The sequence below is a fragment of the Leucoraja erinacea genome, chromosome 39, assembly GCF_028641065.1.
Source record: "Leucoraja erinacea ecotype New England chromosome 39, Leri_hhj_1, whole genome shotgun sequence".
Classification (NCBI taxonomy): Eukaryota; Metazoa; Chordata; class Chondrichthyes; order Rajiformes; family Rajidae; genus Leucoraja; species Leucoraja erinaceus.
The window spans coordinates 10,834,264-10,860,774 of NC_073415.1; the positions used below are offsets into that span (position 1 = coordinate 10,834,264).

The 26,511-nt window shown below is 46.2% G+C and overlaps 1 protein-coding gene across 3 annotated transcripts in view; it reads left to right on the top strand.

Moving 5' to 3' along the window:
• The window catches only part of LOC129714350 (adhesion G protein-coupled receptor L1-like), a 350,449-nt gene that overhangs the window by 301,146 nt on the left and 22,792 nt on the right, over positions 1-26,511 (top strand). For all 3 annotated transcript variants that reach the window (XM_055663898.1, XM_055663900.1, XM_055663899.1), the window contains 4 exons: positions 1,292-1,501; positions 3,075-3,295; positions 9,730-9,796; positions 11,957-12,048. In XM_055663898.1, the coding sequence (XP_055519873.1) occupies positions 1,292-1,501; positions 3,075-3,295; positions 9,730-9,796; positions 11,957-12,048 (590 nt within the window). The remainder of the gene's footprint in view (positions 1-1,291; positions 1,502-3,074; positions 3,296-9,729; positions 9,797-11,956; positions 12,049-26,511) is intronic.

Sequence of the window (26,511 nt, forward strand, 5' to 3'; positions counted from 1 at the left end):
TTCTGAAGTTGATGCTTGGCATGTTGTAGTCACTGGCCTGTGATACCATGGGGTCTTGCCCCTTGTCCCCGAGTGTGTACCAAAAGTTAACTTCAGCTCTTAAAGCAATTACTGCAGTACCAGCGAGAAGGGAGGCAAATGAATTGCCTTGGGCTACGCGAGCTCTCTTGGTAACTTCCTTTATAGTATTAACAACGGCTCTGCACCGATACAGAAGTGGGGGGGGGGGCAAGCCAGGGGTGGGCTAAACTTGAATGGTTTCTTGTCCGGGATTCAGAATTGGATCCGACTTATTCTCAACCTAGTAGTCCAGGGACGTCTTCCAGAAATTGCAAGAAGTTGAACTCATTTTGGAACTAGCAAGCAGTACAAGCCAAATCTGAGTTCGAGGTGGCAAAGGTCTCTCAGATCGAGTACAATGCGAGGAAAATTTGCAATTGGCCATTTTGGCATGCATGATTTTTTTTTTCTTTTAAGTAAAATACTGCAATATAGTGAGGGCTTCATCTGAGCGCAGAGTCCGAATGTATGATTCACAAAATACAAGTATTGTGAGTGTTAAGGAAGGAATATTGTTCGTTGCTGGGTGAAATAGATAAAGACACAGCATGGAAACAGACCCTTTGTCCCACCAAGTCCTTGCTGAGCATCAACCATCTTGTATCGTTGTCAGTGTCAAAATGTGATGCCATGTATGTACTGACCAGGTGAGGTCCGATGTGTGAGTTTACTGGGTTAAATGCAGAACAAAGCATTTCACTGTCCCTAGGTACACATGACAATAAACATTGAATTGAATCATCCATTTAATAATTAGTTAGATGTGGCCCTTGTGGCTAAAGGGATCAGGGGGTATGGAGAGAAGGCAGGTATGGGATACTGAGTTGGATGATCAGCCATGATCATATTGAATGGCGGTGCAGGCTCGAAGGGCCGAATGGTCTACTCCTGCACCTATTTTCTATGTTTCTATAATCCTGCACCAAAGTGCAGACTATAGTGTTACAGCGTTAAAATGCTACTCATGCAAGGGCAACAAGGCAGATCCCTCAGCTAACGATATAGGTCCATTCAGTAGTCCAATAACAGCGGGGAGAAGCTATTCAGACTGGTTAGGGATTGAACCAGTCTGAAGAAGGGTCTCGACCCGAAATGAAATGTCACCCATTCCTTCTCTCCAGAGGTGCTGCCTGTCCCACTGAGTTACTCCAGCATTTTGTGTCTTTCATTGTCACCTGCCTTACTGCATGCATTGGAGACACCTCACATTGTGTTTCTGCTTTCCCACCAGTACGAAGACCGAATGCATAGACTGCTCCTCTCCGTGATCACCTGGGTTGGTATCGTCATCTCGCTGGTCTGCCTCACCATCTGCATCTCCACCTTCTGCTTCCTACGTGGTATCCAGACTGATCGCAACACCATCCACAAGAACCTCTGCATCAACCTCTTCATAGCTGAGCTAATCTTTCTGATTGGCATCAACAAGACCCAATACCAGGTGGGCATGCCCTTACCCCAGGCAGAGGGGCAGAGTAAGTAATGAGGGGGTGAGGTGAAGAAATACATGGTTGACAGATGGAGATCGAGAGTTTGGTAACAGGGTCACAGGGTAAAGATAGGAACAGGCTCTGGCTTCAGATGTCATTTACAAAGTTGAGGTTTGGTAGAACTTAAAAATGAGTAAAGTCTCTCCAAATCCAGCCACTGCCTTTGAACCAGACAGAACAATGAAATTCTGAAAGATAGACACAAAAATCTGGAGTAACTCAGCGGGACAGGCAGCATCTCTGGAGAGAAGAGATAGATGACATTTAGGGTTAAGACCCTTCATCAGTCTGATTGTCACCTATTCCTTCTCTCCAGAGATCCTGCCTGCCCCGCTGAGTTACTCCAGCATTTACGGTGTAAACCAGCATCTGCAGTTCCTTCTTAGACCAATGTTTAACAATGATACCCTTACTGGCTCACTGGTCAAGGTTAATCTGAATTCTTTCAATCAGATGAAAATTTAGCTGCCAAGATCCTTGATCGACCCAAGACTGGCTGGCCTCATGGTTTGCCCAGATTACTGCACAGTCTTCAATCTAACATAGAAGAAACAAATGGCAGATGCTATTTTTAATAACATTACCCCATTTAAAATAATTTCAGAACAAGACTCGCCAATGTTTCTGCTGAATAAGTAAAGAAGTGTGGTACGACAGATTCCTGGCTGTACCAACAGATAGTCTCATGGATTGTGTGATATGCCACATCCATACAAATCATATCAACGTCACCTATCCATGTTCTCCACAGATGCTGCCTGACCCGCTGAGTTACTCCAGCACTCTGTGAAACGTCACCTATCCATGTTCTCCACAGATGCTGCCTGACCCGTTGAGTTACTCCAGCACTCTGTGAAACGTCACCTATCCATGTTCTCCACAGATGCTGCCTGACCCACTGAGTTACTCCAGCACTCTGTGACACGTCACCTATCCATGTTCTCCACAGATGCTGCCTGACCCCCTGACTTACTCCAGCACTTGATGTCTACCTTGATCCCTGTCGCTGGGCTGTGTCCTAACTCAAGCCAATCACTCTCCCAGTTCCTATTTCCTCCTCCAATGCTTCAATCCTGCACCCCATTGGAATAACAATTGTGTTTCCCGCAAGTTTCAGGCCCTGATGTCACTCACTTGTCTTTCTTAAGGGGTTGGACAGGCTAGATGCAGGAAGATTGTTCCCGATGTTGGGGAAGTCCAGAACAAGGGGCCACACAGTTTAAGGATAAGGGGGAAATCTTTTAGGTCCGAGATGAGAAAATCATTTTTTGCACAGAGAGTGGTGAATCTGTGGAATTCTCTGCCACAGAAGGTAGTTGAGGCCACACAGTTCATTGGCTATATTTAAGAGGGAGTTAGATGTGACCCTTGTGGCTAAAGGGATCAGGGGGTATGGAGAGAAGGCAGGGGTGGGATACTGAGTTGGATGATCAGCCATGATCATATTGAATGGCGGTGCAGGCTCGAAGGGCCGAATGGCCTCTACTCCTGCATCTATTGTCTATGTTTCTGTTTTTCTTTCAGGTTGTCTGCCCAATCATCGCTGGCTTCCTCCACTTCTTCTTCCTGGCTGCCTTCTCTTGGATGTGTCTAGAAGGCGTCCACCTCTACCTCATGCTGGTCGAGGTCTTTGAGAGCGATTACTCCAGGAAGAAGTACTACTATCTCTGCGGCTACTGCTTCCCTGCTTTGGTAGTGGGAATCTCTGCTGCAATCGATTACCGGAGCTATGGAACCGACAAGGCGTAAGTACATCTGAATGAACTGTGATGATCATTCCTAAATAGAGTCGTGCAGTGTGGAAACAGGCCATTCGGCCCAACTTGCCCACACTGGCCAACATGTCCCGGCTACACTAGTCCCACCTGCCCATATCCCTCTAAACCTGTCCGATCCATGTACCTGTCTAACTGCTTCCTAAACGTTGGGATAGTCCCAGCCTCAACTATCTCCTCCAGCAGCTCGTTCCATGCACCCACCACCCTCAGTGTGAAAAAGTTACCACTAAGATCCCTATTAAATCTTTTCCCCTTCACCTTGAACCTATGTCCTCTGGTCCTCGATTCCCCACTCTGGGCAAGAGACTCAGATAAATAAAAAAGGAATGAATATATGCATGTCTTATAGAAAGCAAAGGGAAAATAGATTAACTAGATTGGCAATGATAAAGCATTTAGATTTAATGAATAATTAACTAATTTGGGGATGGACAAATACTGGCTTTAATGCTTGGATTAGCATGCACTGTTCTCATCTCCACTGGACAACAGATGCAAATGTTCTGAAGACAATGATGGAAAAGATTTAGAAGGTTGGCATTATATATACATCAGGAAAAGTTACAGAATGAGACGCTTCTCGGTTAATTAGAAGACAGAACAAAAAACCTGATATACTGTAAGTTGTCAAATACATGAATAGGCTTGGCAGAATAGATGGAATCTGAAACTGAAGGTCTTGATATTCTATTGTTGGATGGGCCTATCATTGTTACCCGTGTTATGGTCAATTATAATGAGAGTTAACTGCTAAAGTTCATGTTCATGAGTGATAGGAGTAGAATTAGGTCATTCGGCCCATCAAGTCTATCCCGACATTCAATCATGGCTGATCTATCTCTCCCTCCTAACCCCATTCTCCTGCCTTCTCCCCATAACCCTTGGCACCTGTACTAATCAAGACGCTATTTATCTCTGCCCCTTAAAAATATCCACTGACTTGGCCTCCACCGCCTTCTGTGGCAATGAGGGAGAAGGGAATGGAAAGATACACATTTGGGGGTGAGTGAGTGTGTGCGTGCGTGTGTGTGTGTGTGTGTGTGTGTGTGTGTGTGTGTGTGCTGTGTGTGTGTGTGTGTGTGCGTGTGTGTGTGTGTGTGTGTGTGTGCGTGTGTGTGTGTGGTGTGCGTGTGTGTGGGGTGTGTGTGTGTGTGTGTGCGTGCGTGTGTGTATGTGTGTGTGTGTGGTGTGTGTGTGTGTGGGTGTGTGTGTGCGTGCGTGCGTGCGTGCGTGCGTGCGTGCGTGCGTGTGTGTGTGGGTGTGTGTGGGTGTGTGTGGTGTGTGTCTGTGTGCGCGTGCATGCGTGCGTTCGTGCGTTCGTGCGGGTGTGTGTGTGTGTGTGTGGTAGAGGCTGGGTTTGAGCACAAACGGCAACATTGAACAGTAGGGGCCAGTTGCCGTTTTCCCGGTGAAAACCCTGAGCGCTTCTATGCCATGGCAACAAATCTCATCTCCTGCCGAATGTCAATGAACTGTGAAATGATTGCCGAGATGTAAAGCAACCCTCTGCCTCACCGCATAATAGATTCAAATCCTGCCCTTGATTGTTATTCAGATATTTTAGTCAAAAAAACCTGGATCCGTTCCAGTAGTTTTAACTCACAAGAGGAATTGTGATTATCATCATATTCTGATTCAGCACCGGCTAAATTAAACTTGCAAGCTTCCCGAAGGAAATGTTTCTTTTCCACCGGGGTTAAAGTTGTTAAGTGATTGCGTAGCTGGACTAATAATCCACTATTCAGAGCCGTTAGTGGTGATTTGAGAAGGGACTAGAATGTTTTCCAAATTCCAACTTATTCACCAGTGCCTGGACCATCTTATTCCCAACCCCAATCTCGTATACCGGCTTAACAGCCCTCGTGATTTGATGAATCACCATGCACGGAGCTGCTGCAACAGGAGTTGAAGAAATCGATGCAACACCATTGCTTGAAGAATCAACTTCTACAGAGTGATTTGGAAAACCAGCATTGCCAGCAATACTCACACAATAAGTCTAAAGTCATAAAAAAAAAACATTTAGTTCATTAGTTTTGAGATACTGGTGAATCTAGTTTGCTGTGCTATCATAAGGTCATATGGCATTGGAGTAGAATTAGGCCATTCGGCCCATCAAGTCTACTCCGCCATTCAATCATGGCTGATCTATCTCTCCCCCCCTCTGACCCCATTCTCCTGCCTTCTCCCCATAACCCCACGGCACCCGTACTAATCAATAATCTATCTAACTCTGCCTTAAACTTTATCCTTAGACTTCAAGAGATACGGTGCAGAAACAGGCCCTTCGGCCCTCTGCGTCTGCACTGACCAGCGATCCCCCCGTACACTGGCACTATCCTACACACTGCGGTCAGTTTACAATTTTTACTGAAGCCAATTAACCTACAAACTAGTGTTTAAGAAGGAACTGCAGATGCTGGAAAATCGAAGGTACACAAAAATGCTGGAGAAACTCAGCGGGTGCAGCAGCATCTATGGAGCGAAGGAAATAGGCAACGTTTCGGGCCGAAACCCGGAAGGGTTTCGGCCCGAAACGTTGCCTATTTCCAGAAGGATTTCGGCCCGAAACGTTGCCTATTTCCAGAAGGGTTTCGGCCCGAAACGTTGCCTATTTCCAGAAGGGTTTCGGCCCGAAACGTTGCCTATTTCCAGAAGGGTTTCAGCCCGAAACGTTGCCTATTTCCAGAAGGATTTCGGCCCGAAACGTTGCCTATTTCCAGAAGGATTTCGGCCCGAAACGTTGCCTATTTCCAGAAGGATTTCGGCCCGAAACGTTGCCTACTTCCAGAAGGGTTTCGGCCCGAAACGTTGCCTATTTCCAGAAGGATTTCGGCCCGAAACGTTGCCTATTTCCAGAAGGGTTTCGGCCCGAAACGTTGCCTATTTCCTTCGCTCCATAGATGCTGCTGCACCCGCTGAGTTTCTCCAGCATTTTTGTGAAGCTACAAACTAGGTTAGTAGGTTAATTGGTTGCCCCATGAGGAAAGATTGGACAGGCTTAAACCTGGTTAAGGGGCTTGACTGAAGGTGCCGACTATTCTTGACAAAGTGGAGAGGAATTTTGCACATTTCGGGGGATCTGCAACTTGTAGATGCGGTTTAAAGTGCCATTTTAAAGAAAAGTGAGCAAAACACAAAGTGCTGGAGTAACTCAGTGGGTCAGGCAGCATCTCTGGAAGATATGCATAGGGTCCCAACCTGAATAGACAATAGGTGCAGGAGTAGGCCATTCGGCCCTTCAAGCCAGCACCGCTATTCAATGTGATCATGGCTGATCATCCCCAATCAGTACCCCGTTCCTGCCTTCTCCCCATATCCCCTGACTCCGCTATCTTTAAGAGCCCTATCTAGCTCTCTCTTGAAAGCATCCAGAGAACCTGCCTCCACCGCCCTCTAAGGAAGAGAATTCCACACTCACAACTCTCTGTGTGAAAATGTGTTTCCTCGTCTCCGTTCTAAATGGCTTACTCCTTATTCTTAAACATTCTTAAAGGGCCGTATGTCCTAATTCATACATTCGGATAAATAGATTTAACTCAGTCTCCCTTTTGAATTAATGCATGTTTTCCTTATTTTATATGTTCCTGTCGAGTATTGCAGTGTGTAAGTGTACAATGAAAGCAGCCAGCAAATGTCCTGCTGAAATCAATTCCTTTGGTGGATTTTCTGAAATACTCCTGTTAAAGTGTATGTTGGTACTTTGATAATCATTTAGTCTGTGGCCCTTTACAAGAATCACTCAAAACAGCCATTTATCGGAATGAAATTTGTCCTTCAACAATCCACAAAATTGCAATTTGCCATGGCAACAGCGAAAATGTTATGGCAGCTTGCATCCTAGGTTAGTTGTAGAAATGGCTTTCTCCATATGGCCCCAGAAAATTGTTAAGTAGAACAGATATTTGTGAAGGGACCCCAACAGGGGTAATTGGTGTGCAATAAGTGCCCATTGGAAGAGTTTAATTTGCCTCAAAGCCATAGAAACATAGAAACATAGAAATTAGGTGCAGGAGTAGGCCATTCGGCCCTTCGAGCCTGCACCGCCATTTAATATGATCATGGCTGATCATCCAACTCAGTATCCCGTACCTGCCTTCTCTCCATACCCTCTGATCCCCCTTGGCCACAAGGGCCACATCTAACTCCCTCTTAAATATAGCCAAGGAACTGGCCTCAACTACCCTCTGTGGAGAGAGTTCCAGAGATTCACCACTCTCTGTGTGAAAAAAGTTCTCCTCATCTCGGTTTTAAAGGATTTCCCCCTTATCCTTAAGCTGTGACCCCTTGTCCTGGACTTCCCTAACATCGGGAACAATCTTCCTGCATCTAGCCTGTCCAACCCCTTATTTTGCTGTATCAACCATCGGGTTGATACATCCACAAACACACACTCGCTAAACCTGGTGGAAGACTCTAGGACCCAGCTGATGAGGAGAGGAAAGGACAACATACAAGCCATCTCTCCTCCAACGTTAGCCTTGAAACCTTTGGTAGAGTTGCTGCCTCACAGCGCCGGAGACCCGGGTTCGATCCCGACTATGGGTGCTGTCTGTACGGAGTTTGTACGTTCTCACCGTGACCTGAGTTGGTTTTCTCCGAGATCTTCAGTTTCCTCCCACACTCCAAAGACGTGGAGGTTTCTAGACTAATTGGCTTGCTGTAAATGTGAAAATTGTCCCGAGTGTTGGATAGTGTTAGTGTGCGGGGATCTCTGGTCGGTGCAGACACGGTGGGCTGAAGGGCCAGTTTCTGCACTGTATCTCTAAACTAAACTAAACTAAACTTTCATGGTGACCTCACTAATATCTCCTGTTATGGCTTGATGCCAGAGCTTGCTTGGTAATAATCACATGAGCATTGTTACGTAGTTTCACTCTGCTGAAACCTTCGGAGGAATATAAGTCAGCATAGCTTTCAGAGGGAACAAAAACAGGCAATGTTGGAGGCACTCAGCAGGTCAGGAAGCATTTGTTAACGTTTCAAGTCCAGGTTTGCCCATTACACACGTGGAGACTGGGAGTTTTGCTAGAAATACAACATGTAAGGAAAGAATACAGATTTCAAAAAGTGAATTGGTTAAATTGGTTACATATTAGGTCCCAGAATAGGCCCTTCAATTTTTCACATCTGCTCCGTAATTTATAAGAGGTCGGCACGGTGGCGCAGCGGTAGAGTTTCTGCCTTAAACCCCTGTCCCACTGTACGAGTTCATTCCAAGAGCTAATTCTCCCGAGTTTGCCCTGATTTGAACTCGGAGATTTACGGTAATGGCCACTCGTCGGTACTCGGGGCTCTCGTGGACATTTTTGCAACGTGTTGAAAAATCTTCACGAGTCTTCCCGTGCTTACCTGCCGTTAGCGAGTCTTCCCGAGTACCTGCCGTTAGCGTTACGAGCCGCTAAGAGACGTCCCCGAGCTCCGACGTACCCGCTACATTCATTCTCCGTGCTTACCACGAGTTTGATTTTTATTAAACTCGGGAGAGCTCTTGGAATGAACTCGTACCGTGGGACAGGGCCATTACAGTGCCAGAGACCCGGGTTCCATCTTGACTACGGCTGCTCTCTGTGCGGAGTTTGCACGTTCCTCCCGTGACCACGTGGATTTTCTCCGAGATCTTTGATTTCCTCCCACACTCCATAGACGTGCAGGTTTGTAGGTTAATTGACCTGGTACAATTGTTACATTTTCCACCTTGTGTAGGATAGTGTTAGTGTGCGGGGATCACTGGTCAGCACAGATTTGATGGGCCAAAGGGCCCGTTTCCGCACTGCATCTCTAAACTAAATATGGAGGATGAACTGGGCCCAAAGGGTCTCGGACCTGAAACGTTAACTATTTTTTCCACAGATGCTGAGTGTTCTCAGCGTTTTCTATTCTTATTTCAGATTTCCATCACCTGTATTTCCTCTTTTACTTTCTCTGACCTGTTTGTCCGAGTTCAGAGAGGGAGCTGCTTTATTCCGCAACTCTCCAGCCTCAAAGATCGAGCACTCTGCACTAAACCAGCCAGATTCCCGTGTAATATTCTCCTCTAAGCTTCGGGGAGAAGCCCTTTGACAGGCCCTAGGTTTTGGTTTCAATGTTTTATTTCAGTGATAAATGTCTCTGCGCCTTGTCACAGTTGATATTTCAGGCAGGATATCCATCACTGGTCAGGGGGAAGTGAATGAGTCTGACTGTGTAACATTTATCACCAACATTAAGTTTCACTCCATCTAACACGCTTGGGCTAATGCTTTCTCTCTACTCTTTTCCTCCATTTATCATCTCCACTATTTTTTTTCCCTCTCTCAATGTCCATTTCCTTTTCCTTCCCCACTTGTTTTCATTTATTTCTCCTAACTCTCATCACTCATTCCCCCCCTCCCTCCCTCCCCCACTCCGCAAACTCATAGATGCTGGCTACGGGTGGACAACTATTTCATCTGGAGTTTCATCGGACCAGTATCCTTTGTTATTATGGTAAGTTTGGATTCTGGAGCAACGCCAGGTTCACCGTAGGTCTCTATCGATTCATTTATAGGTTCAGTTTCTTGTCCCGTGTACCGAGGTACAGTGAAAAGCTTTTGCTGCGCGCTATCCAGTCAGCGGAAAGACAACACATGATTACAATCGAGCCGTCCACAGTTCTGGTTGATTACTGCGCAAACACCTCTCCAGTGGTTATCTGACGCAGGTCGGAGTGAGCAGAAGTGACACAGACGCATGATAAAGGAACTCACATGAATAACATTAAATTGTCGGACGTACAACACCCCCGGCGAGCGGTCCTGAACATCGGGCCGCCCGTAGCGGCAACTGCGTAGGGCACGGGGAGACCCTGACCACGGGGAACAATGGAGGAAGAGACTGACTTTGGTGCCTTCCCACACAGTGGGAAACTTTGATTCTGCTGTGTGGGGATGTTTTATGTCAAACCCTATAGTGTGTTGTGTCCCTTATTTTTATTGTATGGCTGTATGGGAATTTAATGTCACTGTGTGCCATCTGGCACATGTGATGAATAAATGTATCTTGTATCTTGCAAGATAAAGTATTTTTCGATCTATCTTTTCAATTTTCATTTTTTTTCTTTTTCTTTTTCTTTCCTATTTTCATTTTGATAGTTTAAGTTATAAGGTTAAAAATTAAGCTGGACAATAAATTGTATAATTTTAGATGCCGAATGTCTTATTTCTGTACAATTGCTTCTAATTTAAAAAATAAATAAATAATAATAATAGATAAATAAATAGGTAAATAAATAGATAAATAATGCAAGATAAAGTCCAGCAAAGTCTCATCAAAGATCATCCCGGTCTCCAGTGAAATAAATAGTAGCTCAGGACTGCTCTCTAGTTGTTGGTAGGATGGTTCCGTGGCTGAGAACAGCTGGGAAGAAACTGTCTCTGATTTATATAGATTTTAATTCGATGTTTATTCATGTTTATTGTTTACTGTCAAACACTTGGATATTTGTTACTTGAAGTTCGTCCACTGACTTCAGTATCCTCCGCCTCATTGTTGGCAGGAACTGCAGGTGCTGGTTTAAACCAAAGATAGACACAAAATGCTGGAGTAACTCAGCGGGACAGGCAGCATCTCTGGAGAGAAGGAATGAGAATCTGGAGATGTTGTCTGTCCCGCTGAGTTACTCCGGCATTTGGTGTCTATCTTGCGGTTGTTAAAATTCCAACTTGCCGAATTATTCAGCAGTTTTGTTTCGAGGCATTTAAAGCAATTTTAGTTTTTATTCTGTTTTAGTTCGTTCCTGACTGGGTTACATATTCCCGAAACTCTTAGTCTGAGGTGACCTTTGAATGTTCTCCTAAAGTATATATAAAATATTGGAACGTGTGTACGTTTTTAGCCCAAGCTGACCCTGCTCTACAGAAGAATGGAGAGCAGGGGAGAGACAAGACTTTGCCTTCCATCACAGTGAGGAGGAGATTCACTGTGATCGATCTTTGTGTGGATTGTGTTGGTGTGTGTCTTGGTTCTTGTCTTGTTGTGTGACTGCAGAAACCAAATTTCATTTGAACTTCATTTGAGGTTCAAATGACAATAAACAGTATTGTATTGGGATGTCAGGACTGTCTTATGAAGAAAGACTGGATAGACTTGGTTTATACTCTCTAGAATTTAGGAGATTGAGAGGGGATCTTATAGAAACTTACAAAATTCTTAAGGGGTTGGACAGGCTAGATGCAGGAAGATTGCTCCCGATGTTGGGGAAGTCCAGGACAAGGGGTCACACAGCTTAAGGATAAGGGGGAAATCCTTTAAAACCGAGATGAGAAGAACTTTTTTTCACACAGAGAGTGGTGAATCTCTGGAACTCTCTGCCACAGAGGGTAGTTGAGGCCAGTTCATTGGCTATATTTAAGAGGGAGTTAGATGTGGCCCTTGTGGCTAAGGGGATCAGGGGGTATGGAGAGAAGGCAGGTACAGGATACTGAGTTGGATGATGAGCCATGATCATATTGAATGGCGGTGCTGGCTCGAAGGGCCGAATGGCCTACTCCTGCACCTATTTTCTATGTTTCTATGTATTGTTTGGCCTTGCTGCATCTGAGCATCCAGTTGATGCCAAGCCTTGACTTCCTGCCCAGTGTGTGATTTGCTCTGCTTTCTCCCCGGCAGATGAACCTGGTCTTCCTGATGATCACCCTGCACAAGATGGTGAGGAGCAACAGCTCATTGAAACCGGACTCCAGTCGGCTGGAGAACATCAAGTAAGTCATCTCCTGGTGGTGAGGAATGAGACCGAGAAGGAACTTGGAATTGGAGGGCGGGAGGAGACGAGGATGGGAGAGTGATGGGCACACGATGAGCATGGAATTATGAATGGGAAGAGCATTCCTTAACGGGAAGCTCACATCTTGATTGTTAAATAAGTATGGCAGGAAGAAGTAGAATATCACCAGCTACTGTCTGTTGTGTTGTAAGGGCACTATCATGCCCCTGTCCCACTTAGGAAACCTGAACGGAAACCTCTGGAGACTTTGCTCCCCGCCCAAGGTTTCCGTGCGGTTCCCGGAGGTTTTTGTCAGTCTCCCTACCTGCTTCCACTACCTGCAACCACCTGCAACCTCCGGGAACTGCACGGAAACCTTGGAAGGGGACGCAAAGTCTCCAGAGGTTTCCGTTCAGGTTTCCTAAATGGGACAGGGGCATAAGGGTGTTGGGGGTTATGGGGAGAAGGCAGGAGAATGGGATTGAGAGGGAGAGATAGATCAGCCATGAGTGAATGGTGGAGTAGACTTGATGGGCCGAATGGCCTCATACTTTATCAGCCAAGTATCAGCCAGTTTTGCAACATCCGAGGAATTTCATTTGCCAAACCAATAAAAAGCAACAAGACACACAAAATACATTTTAACATGAATATCTACCGCATTCCTCACTGCGATGGAAGGCGGAAAAAAATAGTTCACTCTCTTCCCTTCTTTGTCCTCCCGCTGTCGGGGGCTTCGAGCCTTCCGTTGTCGGGCGATTGGATCCCTGGTCGAACCTCTTGCGGCTTGAAGCTTCCCGACATCGGTCTGTACCCGAGACTGCGAGCTCCTCGATGTTGAATCCGCAGGCCTCCGGTTCGAGCCTCGTCGCAGGTAAGTCCACAGCCCCACGGTGGGGCTCAAAGTCAGTCTCGAGCAAGGCCGCCAGCTCCACGATGTTAGGCTGCAGAGCGACTGGAGATACGATCCGGAAAACAATCGCATCTCCGGCAAGGTAAGGGATTGAAAAAAAGTTCCCTAACCCCCCCCCCCCCCCCCCCCCCCCCCCCCCCACATAAACCCAAACCACAGAACATTAACACAACTTTTAAAACACACTAAAAATAACAAAAAAGACCAAAAGACAGCCATACTGTTGGTGAGACTGCCATCGATGCTCCTATCACAGCATGATCAGAGGATGGAGGTCTGGGGATTTGTTCAATCCTGGAGCTGGAGAAGAGTATTGGTACGCAGAGATTCCATTGCCTGCTAATCGGAGAGGAGCACAATGGCACAAATCCATGAAGTACTGGATTACAAAGGACAGGTCTTGTGCAGAAGGAGAGAAAACCTCATTAATGAAACATGATCCAATGGCCAAAACCATGACAATAAATAAGCATCTCTCATTTGAGAGGAATAGTGAACTTGGTACTCTGCTACCGACCAATATTACTCAATGACTAATCAAAGATACTCGTTTAAGAAGGAACTGCAGATGCTGGAAAATCGAAGGCAGACAAAAATGCTGGAGAAACTCAGAGGGTGAGGCAGCATTTATGGAGCGAAGGAAATAGGCGACGTTTCAGGTCGAGACCCTTCTTCAGACTGATGTGGAGGGGGGGGCGGGAAGAAGAAAGGAAGAGGCGGAGACTGTAGGCTGTGGGAGAGCTGGGAAGGGGAGGGGAAAGAGGGAGAACGCAGGGACTACCTGAAATTGGAGAAGTCAATGTTGGTGCTGCTGGGGTGCAAACTACCCAAGTGAAATATGAGGTGCTGCTCCTCCAATTTACTGTGGGGCTCACTCTGGCCATGGAGGAGGCCCAGGACAGAAAGGTCGGATTGGGAATGGGAGGGGGAATCGAAGTGCTGAGCCACCGGGAGATCAGGTACTTTAATTTCACCCTGTACTTAGGTGCATTCTTTGTCATTCTTTGTTATTGCACAGAAGAGTTGCCACGTTACGGGCACCGACACAGTTATAGAAGAGTTCACATTAGAGTCACGTCCATCCATCTTTGTTCTTGGTGGCCCCCATTGCCCACCCCCCCCTCTTTGTTCACCCACCCAACTACAGCCTCACTCCCAGGAAGCCCAACTCTGGGAAGGGGATGACCCACAGACAACTATCTCACCTCCTGATGTCCAAGTCTTCCTGTTGAAAAAGCGGAGGGCACATGCTTGGACATTGAGGGGGGTAGGGAGGTGGATTGTCAATAAAGATGCCCTCCCTCCCTTGCCAAACTGTGACAACGGGGATTTGAGTAGACTTTGGTCCTGTCTTTGACGTGGGGTGATCGGTTGCTGAATGTATCACACTGAGGAGGTTTCCACCATAGTTACATTTGGATATTCCTCAGAAACGGCACGGTGGCCCAGCGGTAGAGTTTCCACCATAGTTACATTTGGATATTCCTCACGGCGCCAGAGACCCGGGTTCGATCCTGACTACGGGTGCTGTCTGGATTGAAAAAAAGGCCCAGTGCCGACAAACGCTCATCGTAGGTTGACCCACTCATTCCTGATATTGATATGGTATTGAGATAGAAGCTCAGTAGATGTTATTGAACAGTGAATGGTTGAGCAGCTGAAGTGTTAACTCATGGTCTTGTAGACTGTCCAAACTCAGTGCCATGAACCCTGGCCTATGAATGTCCGTTGTGAATGCAACAGATTCACGGGGCAGTCACGGTGGTGCAGCGGTAGAGTTGCTGCCTTACAGCGAATGCAGCGCTGGAGACCCGGGTTCGATCCTGACTACGGGGTCTGTCTGTACGGAGTTTGTACGCTCTCCCCGTGACCTGTGTGGGTTTTCTCCAGGATCTCCAGTTCCCTCCCACTCTCCAAAGGCGTACAGGTTTGCAGGTTAATTGGCTTTGGTATAAATGTAAATTGTCCCTGGTGTGTGTAGGATAGTGTTAGTGTGCGGGGATTGCTGGTCGGCATGGACCCAGGGCCGAAGGGCCTGTTTCCGCGCTATATCTCTAAACTAAACTAAACTAAACACTGGCAGCGAACCAGTCTCTGCCGTACAGAACCACTTGGACATGTTGGAGGACACATGGTTGTGCCATCTCTACTTCTCACGTTTGGAAACTCCTGCTGGTATCTACAGGAACCTGGCACAGTCAGGATTTCATCTACTGTAGACCTGTGGCCTGGCTGTGAAAATCAGTCTAGTTTTATATTGGCATGTGGCGCTCAGCTCATTAAACAAGCATGACTCACTAAAGTGTCAAACAATTTTATGGGGTAAACGAGGCCCGCGGGCACTAGGTCTCAGTGATGGGACTCTAGACTTCTCTGTGCTTCTGGCCCCTTCCTGCCAAAATGTAGACATTTCCAATCTGAGGGAAGTCTTATTCTTTAGTGGGCAGTTCATCACGATCGGGTGGCACGGTGGCACAGCGGTAGAGTTGTCTGTGTGGAGTTTGCATGTTCTCACTGTGACCTCCGAGTGCTTCGGTCTCCTCCCGCGTCCCAAAGCCAGTCAGTTTAGTTTATTGTCACGTGTACCGAGGTACAGTGAAAAGCTTTTGTTGCGTGCTAAGCCAGTCAGCGGGAAGACTATATGTTTAAGAAAGAACCACAGATGCTGGAAAAATGGAAGGTAGACAAAAATGCTGGAGAAACTCAGCGGGTGAGGCAGCATCGGTGGAATATCCATTCGCTCCACAGATGCTGCCTCACCCGCTGAGTTTCTCCAGCATTTTTGTCTACCAGCGGGAGAACAATACATGATTACAATCGAGCCGTTTACAGTGACATGAGAAGGGAATAAAAAATGTTGTGTCGGAGTTGAGATTTAAGAGAGTGTGGGCTGATTGTAATGAGTGATTGTAGATTTGCTTCTGTGGCTGACACGCAAATAGTCACCTGCGTTAGACACCAGCTTGGAAGCCATCCAAAACAGATGACATGGGATTTGCTGGGCTAATTGGCCCACTCACTGTAGTTGAATGTGGGATGAGGTGGGAAGAATTATTGGGAGCAATGGGGAAAGTAAATTTGTGTAATATTCGTAGAAATGAATGGTTGGAGCGGAATTGTTCCCGCGATTTCGAACAGCATGATTCTGGCATTGCTCAGCAGTTTCCAAATCTAATCTCTGCCATGAAGATTAGTGTGCATGCATTATATACGATACAATAGAATTTTATTTATCCCAGGAGGGAAGTTTATCTGCCAACAGTCGTAAAACACAACAAGACACATGAAACATGAAATTAAAATGATGAGTGGAAAGGATTGGGGTTGTGTAAAGATTGGGGGGAGAGGAGGGGAGTCAGTCTACTCCACGACAGAAGGGGCAGGAGTTGTACAGTTTGATAGCTACAGGGAAGAAGGATCTCCTGTGGCGTTCTGTGCTGCATCTTGGTGGGACCAGTCCATAAGCATGAGAATAAATTTCCACATCCCCTTATTGGTATTTAGATGGTCAGTATTAGTTTGTTGATTGCTGTTTCCAGTGAATAGATAGCTACAATGTTAGCCATGGTTCATAAGTTATAGGAGCAGAATTAGGCCATTCGGCCCATCAAGTCTACTCCACCATTCAATCATGGCTGATCTATCTTTCAATCACAACCCTATTCCCCTGCCTTCTCCACAACACAGTTTGTTAGTTGCGATACTGGTTTGTAAATTCAGATGTTTAAGAAGGAACTGGAGATGCTGGACAATCAAAGGTAGACAGAAATGCTGGAGAAACTCAGCGGGTGAGGCAGCATCTATAGAGCGAAGGAAATAGGTGACGTTTCTGGTCGAGACCCTTCTTCAGGCTGATGTGAGGGTGGGGGGGGAAGAAGAAAGGAAGAGGTGGAGCCAGTGGGCTGAGGGAGAGCTGAGAAGGGGAGGAGAAAGTGGGGACTACCTGAAATTAGAGAAGTCAATGTTCATACCACTGGGGTGCAAACTGCCCAAGGTGCTGCTCCTCCAATTTATGGTGGGCCACACTCTGGCCATAGAGGAGGCCTCCTCATCTGCTGAGTTTCTCCAGCATTTTTGTCCACCTTGGAAATTCAGATACTTGGATAGACAATATGGAGATGCAAGTTTAAATCCCACCACGGTGGCTGGGAGTTTAATTCAGTAATCTGGAAAATAATACGTGTATCGTGGATGGGGAGTTTGAAACTTCCAAACTGTCCTTCATAATGTCCTTCAGGGGAGGAAGTTTGTGGTGGGTGTTGTGGTTTGGGGCGAAACTGCCCTCTGGGAGAAAAACCACTATGCTAAAACCTTTTTTTTTCCGCCTATGGAACTTAATATTGATTTCACTGAAACTAAATCACGTTGGTGGAAACATAAGAGATGCAGATGCTGGAATCAAGATCAGCATAGAGAGGTCCCAACTGGAAATGTTATCTATCTATGTTCTCCAGAGATGCTGCCTGACCAGCTCCAGCATTGTGTGACCTTTTGTACAAACCACCATCTTCATTTACTTGTTCCGGCAACAAATCATCTGATTGACAAGCCCAGTGGGTCAATCAGTATCAGTGGTGGGGGGGGGGGGGGGGGGGGGGGGGGGGGGGGGGTTGGCAACATTGGCAACATTTTGGGTTGTAACAGGACCTTGGGGCCTGATGCAGGGTGTCAATGCAAAGCAATGACAGTTCATAAGTTCATAAGGGATAGGAGTAGAATTATGCACCTGTCCCACTTAAGAAACCTGAACGGAAACCTCTGGAGACTTTGCGCCCAACCCAAGGCAAGGCAAGGCAAGGCAACTTTATTTATATAGCACATTTCATACACGAGGCAGACTCAAAGTGCTTCACATAAAAACATGTCATACAATAAAATGAAATAATAAAATGAAATAAAATAGAACTAAAAGAAAAGAAAAGCAAAAGCAAAATTTAAAAATGCATTATAACAAGTGCAAAAGTTAAAAGTGCAATGTAGTTAAGATTTAGCTGAAAGCTAAAGTAAACATAAAAGTTTTCAGTCTTGTTTTAAAAGTGGTCAAAGTTGAGGCAAGTCTTAAATCTTCAGGAAGTTTATTCCAGCTATTTGTTGCATAGTAACTAAATCCTGCTTTCCCATGTTTTGTATTTACTCTGGGAATCACTAACAGATTGGTTTCAGAAGATCTTAGCGGTCTAGAAGGCTTATATAGTGGAAGCATGTCAGTGATATACTTTGGTCCTAAACCATGTAGTGATTTATAGGTGAGCAGCAGGATTTTAAAATCAATTCTCTGACATACAGGGAGCCAATGTAAGGATTGAAACCCAAGGTTTCCGTGCGGTTCCCGGAGGTTGCAGGTGGTTGCTGGAGGTTGCAGGTAGTGGAAGCAGGTAGGGAGACTGACAAAAACCTCCGGGAACCGCACGGAAACCTTGGGTGGGGCGCAAAGTCTCCAGAGGTTTCCGTTCAGGTTTCCAAAGTGGGACAGGGGCATTAGGCCATTCGGCCCATCAAGTCTACACCACCATTCAATCATGGCTGATCTATCTCTCCCTCCTAACCCCATTTTCCTGCCTTCTCCCCATAACCTCTGACACCGGTACTAATCAAGAATCTATCTATCTCTGCCTTAAATATATCCACTGACTTGGCCTCCACAGCCTTCTGTGACAAATAATTCCACAGATTCACCACCCTTTGACGAAAGAAATTCCTCCTCATCTCCTTCCTAAAAGAACGTCCTTTAATTCTGAGGCTGTGACCTCTAGTTCTAGACTCTCCCACTAGTGGAAACATCTTCTCCACACCCACTCTATCCAGGCCTGTCATTATTCCATCACTCAAATGACTACCAAGGCTTAAATTGGAGATTTATGACCACCTCCCCACGGGCCATTGAAAAGCCCAAATCTTAAAACAAAATAGTTGAAGAACGGTGAATGTTTTGTGTAATATTTTGTGCCAGGCATGAGGGGGCAGCCCCTGTTAGTGGTTGTAATTAAATACTGAGGCAGGGTTAGCAAGCAGCCGTATGTTCATTGACTGAAGGTTAGTCCAACTGTGATCAGAATATGAATATGTTCAACGTGTAACAAATGCAAAGCATCCGTGGAGAGTGGAGGTTAATGTTGAGCTGACTGCAACAGAGCGAAGGCTTGTAGATAAATTGGCCAATTCTGCCTGTGGATTGACAAGAGCTGTGTAAGGAGGAACTGCAGATACTGGTTTAACCTGAAGATAGATACCCAAGCCATCCGCAGTTAACAGATACAGGATAAGGCAGGCATGGGTTATTGATAGGGGATGATTAGCCATGATCACAATGAATGATGGTGCTGGCTCGAAGGGCCAAATGGCCTCCTCCTGCACCTATTTTCTATGTTTCTATAAAGGATATAATGTTTAGAAACATAGAAACATAGAAATTAGGTGCAGGAGTAGGCCATTCGGCCCTTCGAGCCTGCACCGCCATTCAATATGATCATGGCTGATCATCCAACTCAGTATCCCGTACCTGCCTTCTCGCCATACCCCCTGATCCCCTTAGCCACAAGGGCCACATCTAACTCCCTCTTAAATATAGCCAATGAACTGGCCTCAACTACCCTCAGTGGCAGAGAGTTCCAGAGATTCACCACTCTCTGTGTGAAAAAAGTTCTTCTCATCTCGGTTTTAAAGGATTTCCCCCTTATCCTTAAGCTGTGACCCCTTGGTTTAGTGGTTTTAGAGGTTTAGTGCAAGATAAAGTCCAGTAAAGTCTGGTTAAGGATGTGTAAGAAATAACTGCAAATGCTAACTTAAACCGAAGATAGACACAAAATGCTGGAGTAACTCAGCGGGACAGGCAGCATTTAAGAAGAAACTGCAGATGCTGGAGAATCGAAGGTTACACCAAAAAAGCTGGAGAAACTCAGCGGGTGCAGCAGCATCTATGGAGCGAAGGAAATAGGCAACGTTTCGGGCCGAAACCCTTCTTCAGACTGAGGGACAGGCAGCATCTCTGGAGAGAAGGAATGGGTGACGTTTCAGGTCTGCAGAAGGGTCTTGACCCGAAACGTCACCCATTCCTTCTCTCCTGAGATGCTGCCCGTCCCGCTGAGTTAATCCATCTTCGATTGACAAGAGCTGTTCAAAGACAACACTCAACAGCTCCACTTGCTGGCACAAGCACATGCCGATACGGAGTAGGAAATATTGCAGTCAAATGGAAATAATGGCAAATGTTTAATAACAACTAATAGAAGAGGATAATAGGATATTGTTATAGTCAGGCTAGAAAAGGTACAGTGAAGATTTACGAGGATGTTGCCAGGACTAGTGGGTGTGAGCTATAGGCAGAGGTTGAGCAGGCTGGGTCTCTATTCCATGGAGCGCAGGAGGATGAGGGGCGGCCTTATAGAGGTGTATAAAATCATGAGAGGAATAGATCGGGTAGATGCACAGAGTCTCTTGCCCAGAGTAGGGGAATCGAGGACCAGAGGACACAGGTTCAAGGTGAAGAGGAAAATATTTAATAGGAATCTGAGGGGTAACTTTTTCATACAAAGGGTGGAGGGTGTATGGAACAAGCTGCCAGAGGAGATAGTTGAGGCTGGGACTATCCCAACATTTAAGAAACATTTAACCAGGTACATGGATTGGATAACCTTTTCGATCTCGGAGAAAGCCCGCGCAGGTCACCAGGAGAACGTACAAACTCCGTACAGACAGCACATGTGTGTCAGGATTTGGAGCGATGTGGATCAAATGCGGGCAAATGGGGCAGGTTTAGATAGGCACCTTGGCTGGCATGGATGAGTCGGGCTGAATGGCCTGTTATTGTGTTTTAACAGATTCCATTTGGTACATATCAGGGCTTTGGTTTTCCACTGAATCCTTGAAGGTAATGGATTCATCCCAGTAGAGGAATCTAGGGTTGTTTCTGCAGCATTTTGTCCAGCGTTGGGACTTTGAACAGTGAGGTACATCTTGCTTGGTCCCGGATAAACTGAGCTAGCTGGTTCTAGTTCTCTGACCTATTCCCTGTTATGTCTCACCTCTGAAAAACCTTGAGTAGGAAGGAACTGCAGATGCCGGTTTAAACCGAAGACAGACGCAAAGTGCTGGAGTAATTCCGCGGGACAGGCAGCATCTCTGGAGAGAAGGAATGGGTGACGTTTCGGGTCAAGACCCTTCTTCAGTCGGGGGAGAGGGAGATACAGAGATAAGGAAGTGTAAGGTGTGAAAATGAGATATCAAAGGGGGTGTAGATCAAGGAAAATGTAGAATAGATCATTGTTATCTTGGAGAAAGTAGCAACAAAGCAAACAGATAAAATGTCCCTGTTCCCCTGAGTTACTCCAGCATTTTGTGTCTATCTGAAAAGTCTTCCTCCCTCCCTGCTCAACAATCCTAGATTCAAAACATGTAAATTGGGGAATAGTGTAATAACAAGGAACTGCAGGGGCTGGTTTACCAAGGAAATACACAAAATGCTGGAGTAACTGAGTAGGTCAGGGTAGGTGACGTTTCGTGTCTGTCACCTATCCATGTTCTCCACAGATGCTGCCTGGCCCGCTGAGTTACTCCAGCACTCTGGGAAACGTCACCTATCCATGTTCTCCACAGATGCTGCCTGACCCGCTGAGTAACTCCAGCACTCTGTGAAACGTCACCTATCCATGTTCTCTACAGATGCTGCCTGACCCGCTGAGTTATGGTGCAGCAGCATCTATGGAGCGAAGGAAATAGGCAACGTTTCAGGCTGAAAGCCTTCTGGAAATAGGCAACGTTTCGGGCTGAAACCCGGAAGGGTTTCAACCCGAAACGTTGCCTATTTCCTTAGCTCCATAGATGCTGCCTGACCCGCTGAGTTACTCCAGCACTCTGTGAAACGTCACCTATCCATGTTCTCCACAGATGCTGCCTGACCCGCTGAGTTACTCCAGTACTCTGTGTAATCTGTGGAACTCATCACTTTCCCCAGTCCCCCTGGGGAAAGAAGTCACGAGCAGAGGTTTGACTAACAATTTGCCAAGCTGTTAAGGCCAAGTCAATGGATATTTTTAAGGCGGAGAGATAGATTCTTGATTAGTGCGGGTGTCAGGGGTTATGGAGAGAAGGCAAGAGAATGGGATTGGGAGGGAGAAATAGATCAGCCACGATTGAATGGTGGAGTAGACTTGATGGGCCGAATGGCCTAATTCTGCTCCTAGAACTCATGACCTTAAGAATACTACGCCTAGCCGACCTGAGCCAGGACAGAATTGGCCTGATTTTCTGCACCCCAAGTGCTAGCCTCGATTCAGTGCATCAATGTCGCAGCCTGAAGACGAGTCTCGACCCGAAACGTCACCCATTCCTTCTCTCCAGAGATGCTGCCTGTCCCGCTGAATTACTCCAGCATTTTGGGTCTATGTAGCATCTTCAGAATCAGAATCAGAATGCTTTATTGTCATTGCATGTGTCACATACAACGAGATTACTGTGTCTCTCCATTTAAAAGAACTTCAAACATTCACATACTCATACTTTTTACACTCTCTCCGTCCCTAAACCCACCCATGGATTCACATTTACATAAATTAACACTGTCTCCCACCCCCCTCCTTCCCCATAACCCACTCCCGAGGCAGAGTTCAGTTCCAAGATTGCTGATGGGTAAAAGCTGTTCTTGAGTCTGGCAGTGCGTGACTTTAGCGACCTGTACCAGTGTGAAAAGGTGGTGACAAGGATGTGTAATGTCTTTCACGATATTACAGGTCCTGCTGCGGCACCTGGAGTGGTAAATCTCCTCCAGAGGGGGCGGGGGAGTCCAATGATACCCTGGGCTGTTTTTATCACCCTCTGGAGAGCTGCTCTGTCAGCTGCTGAACAGTTCCCAAACCAGGCAGTTATGCAGTAAGTCAGTATGCTTTCTACTGAACAGCGGTAGAAAGACTCCAGCAGTTTAGTAGACAGGTGGGCCTTCCTCAGTGTTCTGAGGAAGTAAAGTCTCTGTTGCGCCTTTTTTACAACTACAGCAGAGTTCACAGACCATTTAAGATCCTCACTGATGTTGATCCCCAGAAATGTAAAACAAGGCACCCTCTCCACCTCCTCACCCCCTATCTCCAGTGGCCTGAGCTCCGCTCTATGTCGCCTGAAATCAGTGATGATCTCCTTTGTCTTTTTAGTGTTCAGAGAGAGATTGTTGTGAGCACACCACTCAGAAAGTCTGTGCACCTCCACTCTATAGGCGACCTCGTTCCCATTTGAGATGAGCCCCACCACGGTTGTATCGTCCGCAAATTTTATGATCCTATTTGCAGAGTGATGGGGCAAGCAGTCATGTGTGTAGCATGTATTGCTACGGGAGGGAGGGAGTGAGTGAGAAGACACCAGGGTAGAACATGTCGGACTTCAAGCCTAGAGTTTAGTTTATTGTTTGTAGTTTGTAGTTTATTGTTAGTTTAGTTTAGTTTATTGTTTGTAGTATCTTAGACACAGTGTAGCATCTTAGACACAGTGTAGCATCTTGGACACAGTGTAGCATCTTAGACACAGTGTAGCATCGTAGACACAGTGTAGCATCTTAGACACAGTGTAGCATCTTAGACACAGTGTAGCATCGTAGACACAGTGTAGCATCTTAGACACAGTGTAGCATCTTAGACACAGTGTAGCATCTTAGACACAGTGTAGCATCTTAGACACAGTGTAGCATCTTAGACACAGTGTAGCATCTTAGACACAGTGTAGCATCTTAGACACAGTGTAGCATCTTAGACACAGTGTAGCATCGTAGACACAGTGTAGCATCTTAGACACAGTGTAGCATCTTAGACACAGTGTAGCATCTTAGACACAGTGTAGCATCGTAGACACAGTGTAGCATCGTAGACACAGTGTAGCATCTTAGACACAGTGTCGCAACTTCAACATAATGTAGCATTTTCGACACAATGTAGCATCTGTTTCTTCTGCTGCGGGACCTCCCCATTGTTGTAAAGCTCAGGGAACTATTCAGCCAGAATTTATCTTAAACCAACGTCATTCCAATCAGCTTTTCCGGCAATCGGTGGGAGTATTCTGATCACTGTGGCCCCCTCACTTCCTTCACTACCGCAGTGGCTGCAGTTTTAAATTGGTTCAAATACTTCAGTAAACAGCGCAGCAGAGTTGCTGCCTTACAGCGCCAGAGTCCCAGGTTCGATCCTGACCATGGGTGCTGTCTGCACGGAGTTTATACCTTCTACCTTCTGTGACCGCGTGGGTTTTCTCCAGGTGCTCCGGTTTCCTCCCACATTTCAAAGACGTGCAGGTTTGTAGGTTAATTGCCTTCTGTAAATTGTCGCTAGTGTGTGTAGGTTAGAACTAGTGTACGGGTGAGTCGGGCCTGTTTGCAAGGAGCGTCCCAGCCCTGTGCTTGGGCTTGGACTTGGACTGGACAACTGTGAGCCAGCTCAACGCCCAGAGCAGATGTTGAGATATTTCCACCAGTGGGAAGCTGGAGGAAGGGGGACATCTCGCTACGGGAGGGAGGGAGTGAGTGAGAAGAGCCTAGAGTTTAGTTTAGTTTAGTTTATTGTCACGTGTACTGAGGTACAGTGAAACACTTTTTGTTCAATGCTAACCAGTCAGCAGAAATACTATACATAATTACAATCGAGCCACACACAGTGCACAGATACATGATAAAGGGAATAACGTTTAAGTCTCGGAGAGCTGTTCTGATCAGCTACAGTCCCACAATCTGATCCTATATGACTTCACTTCCAATGGTTGTTTTTTTAAATATGGAGTGATGGACATGTAATGTTCTGAAGTTCATAAACTATTTGCATAAACTATCCTAAACTAGTGCAGGATAAAGCCAGCAAAATCAGATCAATGATAGTCCGAGGGTTTCCAATGAGGAAGATGGTAGTTCAGCACTGCTCTCTAGTTGTGATAGGATGGTTCAGTTGCCTGATAACAGCTTAGTTGAAGGCAATGTTTGGCCAGGACAACTGGAGGCTGAAACACCAAGCCTAAAGCAGGAACGGAATTAATCATCTCAGACCCCCCAGGCCAGCCCAGTGCTCAATCTGATCATGGCTGATCTGCCCCGGGCATCACAGCTTCTCTGCCAGTTCCCCTCAGTCCTCAACTACCTAATCTTTCAAACAAAAAATGTTTTATCTCCTGTTAAGATGCACACAGTGCCCCAGCCTCCATAACACTCTGGGGTTTCAGCCCACTGAGTCTCAGCACGCTCCTCACTCTCGATACTGGGAACATAATCAGAAACAAACAAGCTCAGCGTACAGATATTAATTTCAATTGACGCCTTTAACATTACTGATCAGAATCATCCAACAAACTTCAAACAAACTTATGACTTTTTACTCCAGATGAAGACAATATGAGACTTCATGGTTAATGTGATCGTGTAAAAGCTGCATATTTTATCGTTGTTAAGGTTCCAAACTGCCCTAGTGCCGGGGTCTTTATCATATGGCAGACCTCAACTCTATCCCAAATCCCCTCATGTCTGTTTACCCTGGGTCTCATGATCAATCTGTGCCCATTCCCCAATATGTGGGACATAGAAACAAAGACAATAGGTGCAGGAGGAGGCCATTCAGCCCTTCGAGCCAGCACCACCATTCAATATGATCATGGTTGATCATCCAACTCAGTATCCCCATTCCTGCTTTCTCCCCATATCCCTTGATTCCCTTAGCCCCAAGAGCTGAATCTAACTCTCTCTCAAACACATCCAGCGAATTGGCCTCCACTGGCTTCTGTGGCAGAGAATTCCACAGATTCACAACTCTCTGGGTGAAAAAGTTTTTCCTCATCTCAATCATAAATGGCACCGCCATTCAATGTGATCACGGCTGATCATCCCCAATCAGTATCCCATTCCTGCCTTCTCCCCATATCCCCTGACTCTGCTATCTTTAAGAGACCTATCTAGCTCTCTCTCGAAAGCATCCAGTGAACCTGCCTCCACCGCCCTCTGAGGCAGAGAATTCCTCAGACTCATAACTCTCTGGGTGAAGAAGTTTTTCCTCATCTCAGTCCTAAATGGCCGACCCCTTATTCTTAAACTGTGACCCCTGGTTCTGGACTCCCCCAACGTTGGGAACATTTTTCCTGCATCTAGTTGTCCAGTCCTTTAAGAAAGTTAAGGTAGACAAAATGCTGGAGAAACTCAGCGGGTGCAGCAGCATCAATGGAGCAAAGGAAATAGGCAACGTTTCGGCCCGAAACCCTTCCGGGTTGTGGATAAATGTGAGGTTATCCACTTTGGTGGCAAAAAGTAGACTATTATGTGAATGGTGGCCGATTAGGAAAGGGGGAGATGCAACAAGACCTGGGTGTCATGGTACACCAGTCATTAAAAGTATGCATGCAGGTGCAGCAGGAAGTGAAGAAGGCGAATGGTATGTTAGCATTCATACCAAAAGGATTTGAGTATAGGAGCAGGAAGATTCTACTGCAGTTGTACAGGGTCTTGGTGAGACCACACCTGGAGTATTGCGTACAGTTTTGGTCTCCTAATCTGAGGAAAGACATTCTTGCCATAGAGGGAGTACAGAGAAGGTTCACCAGACT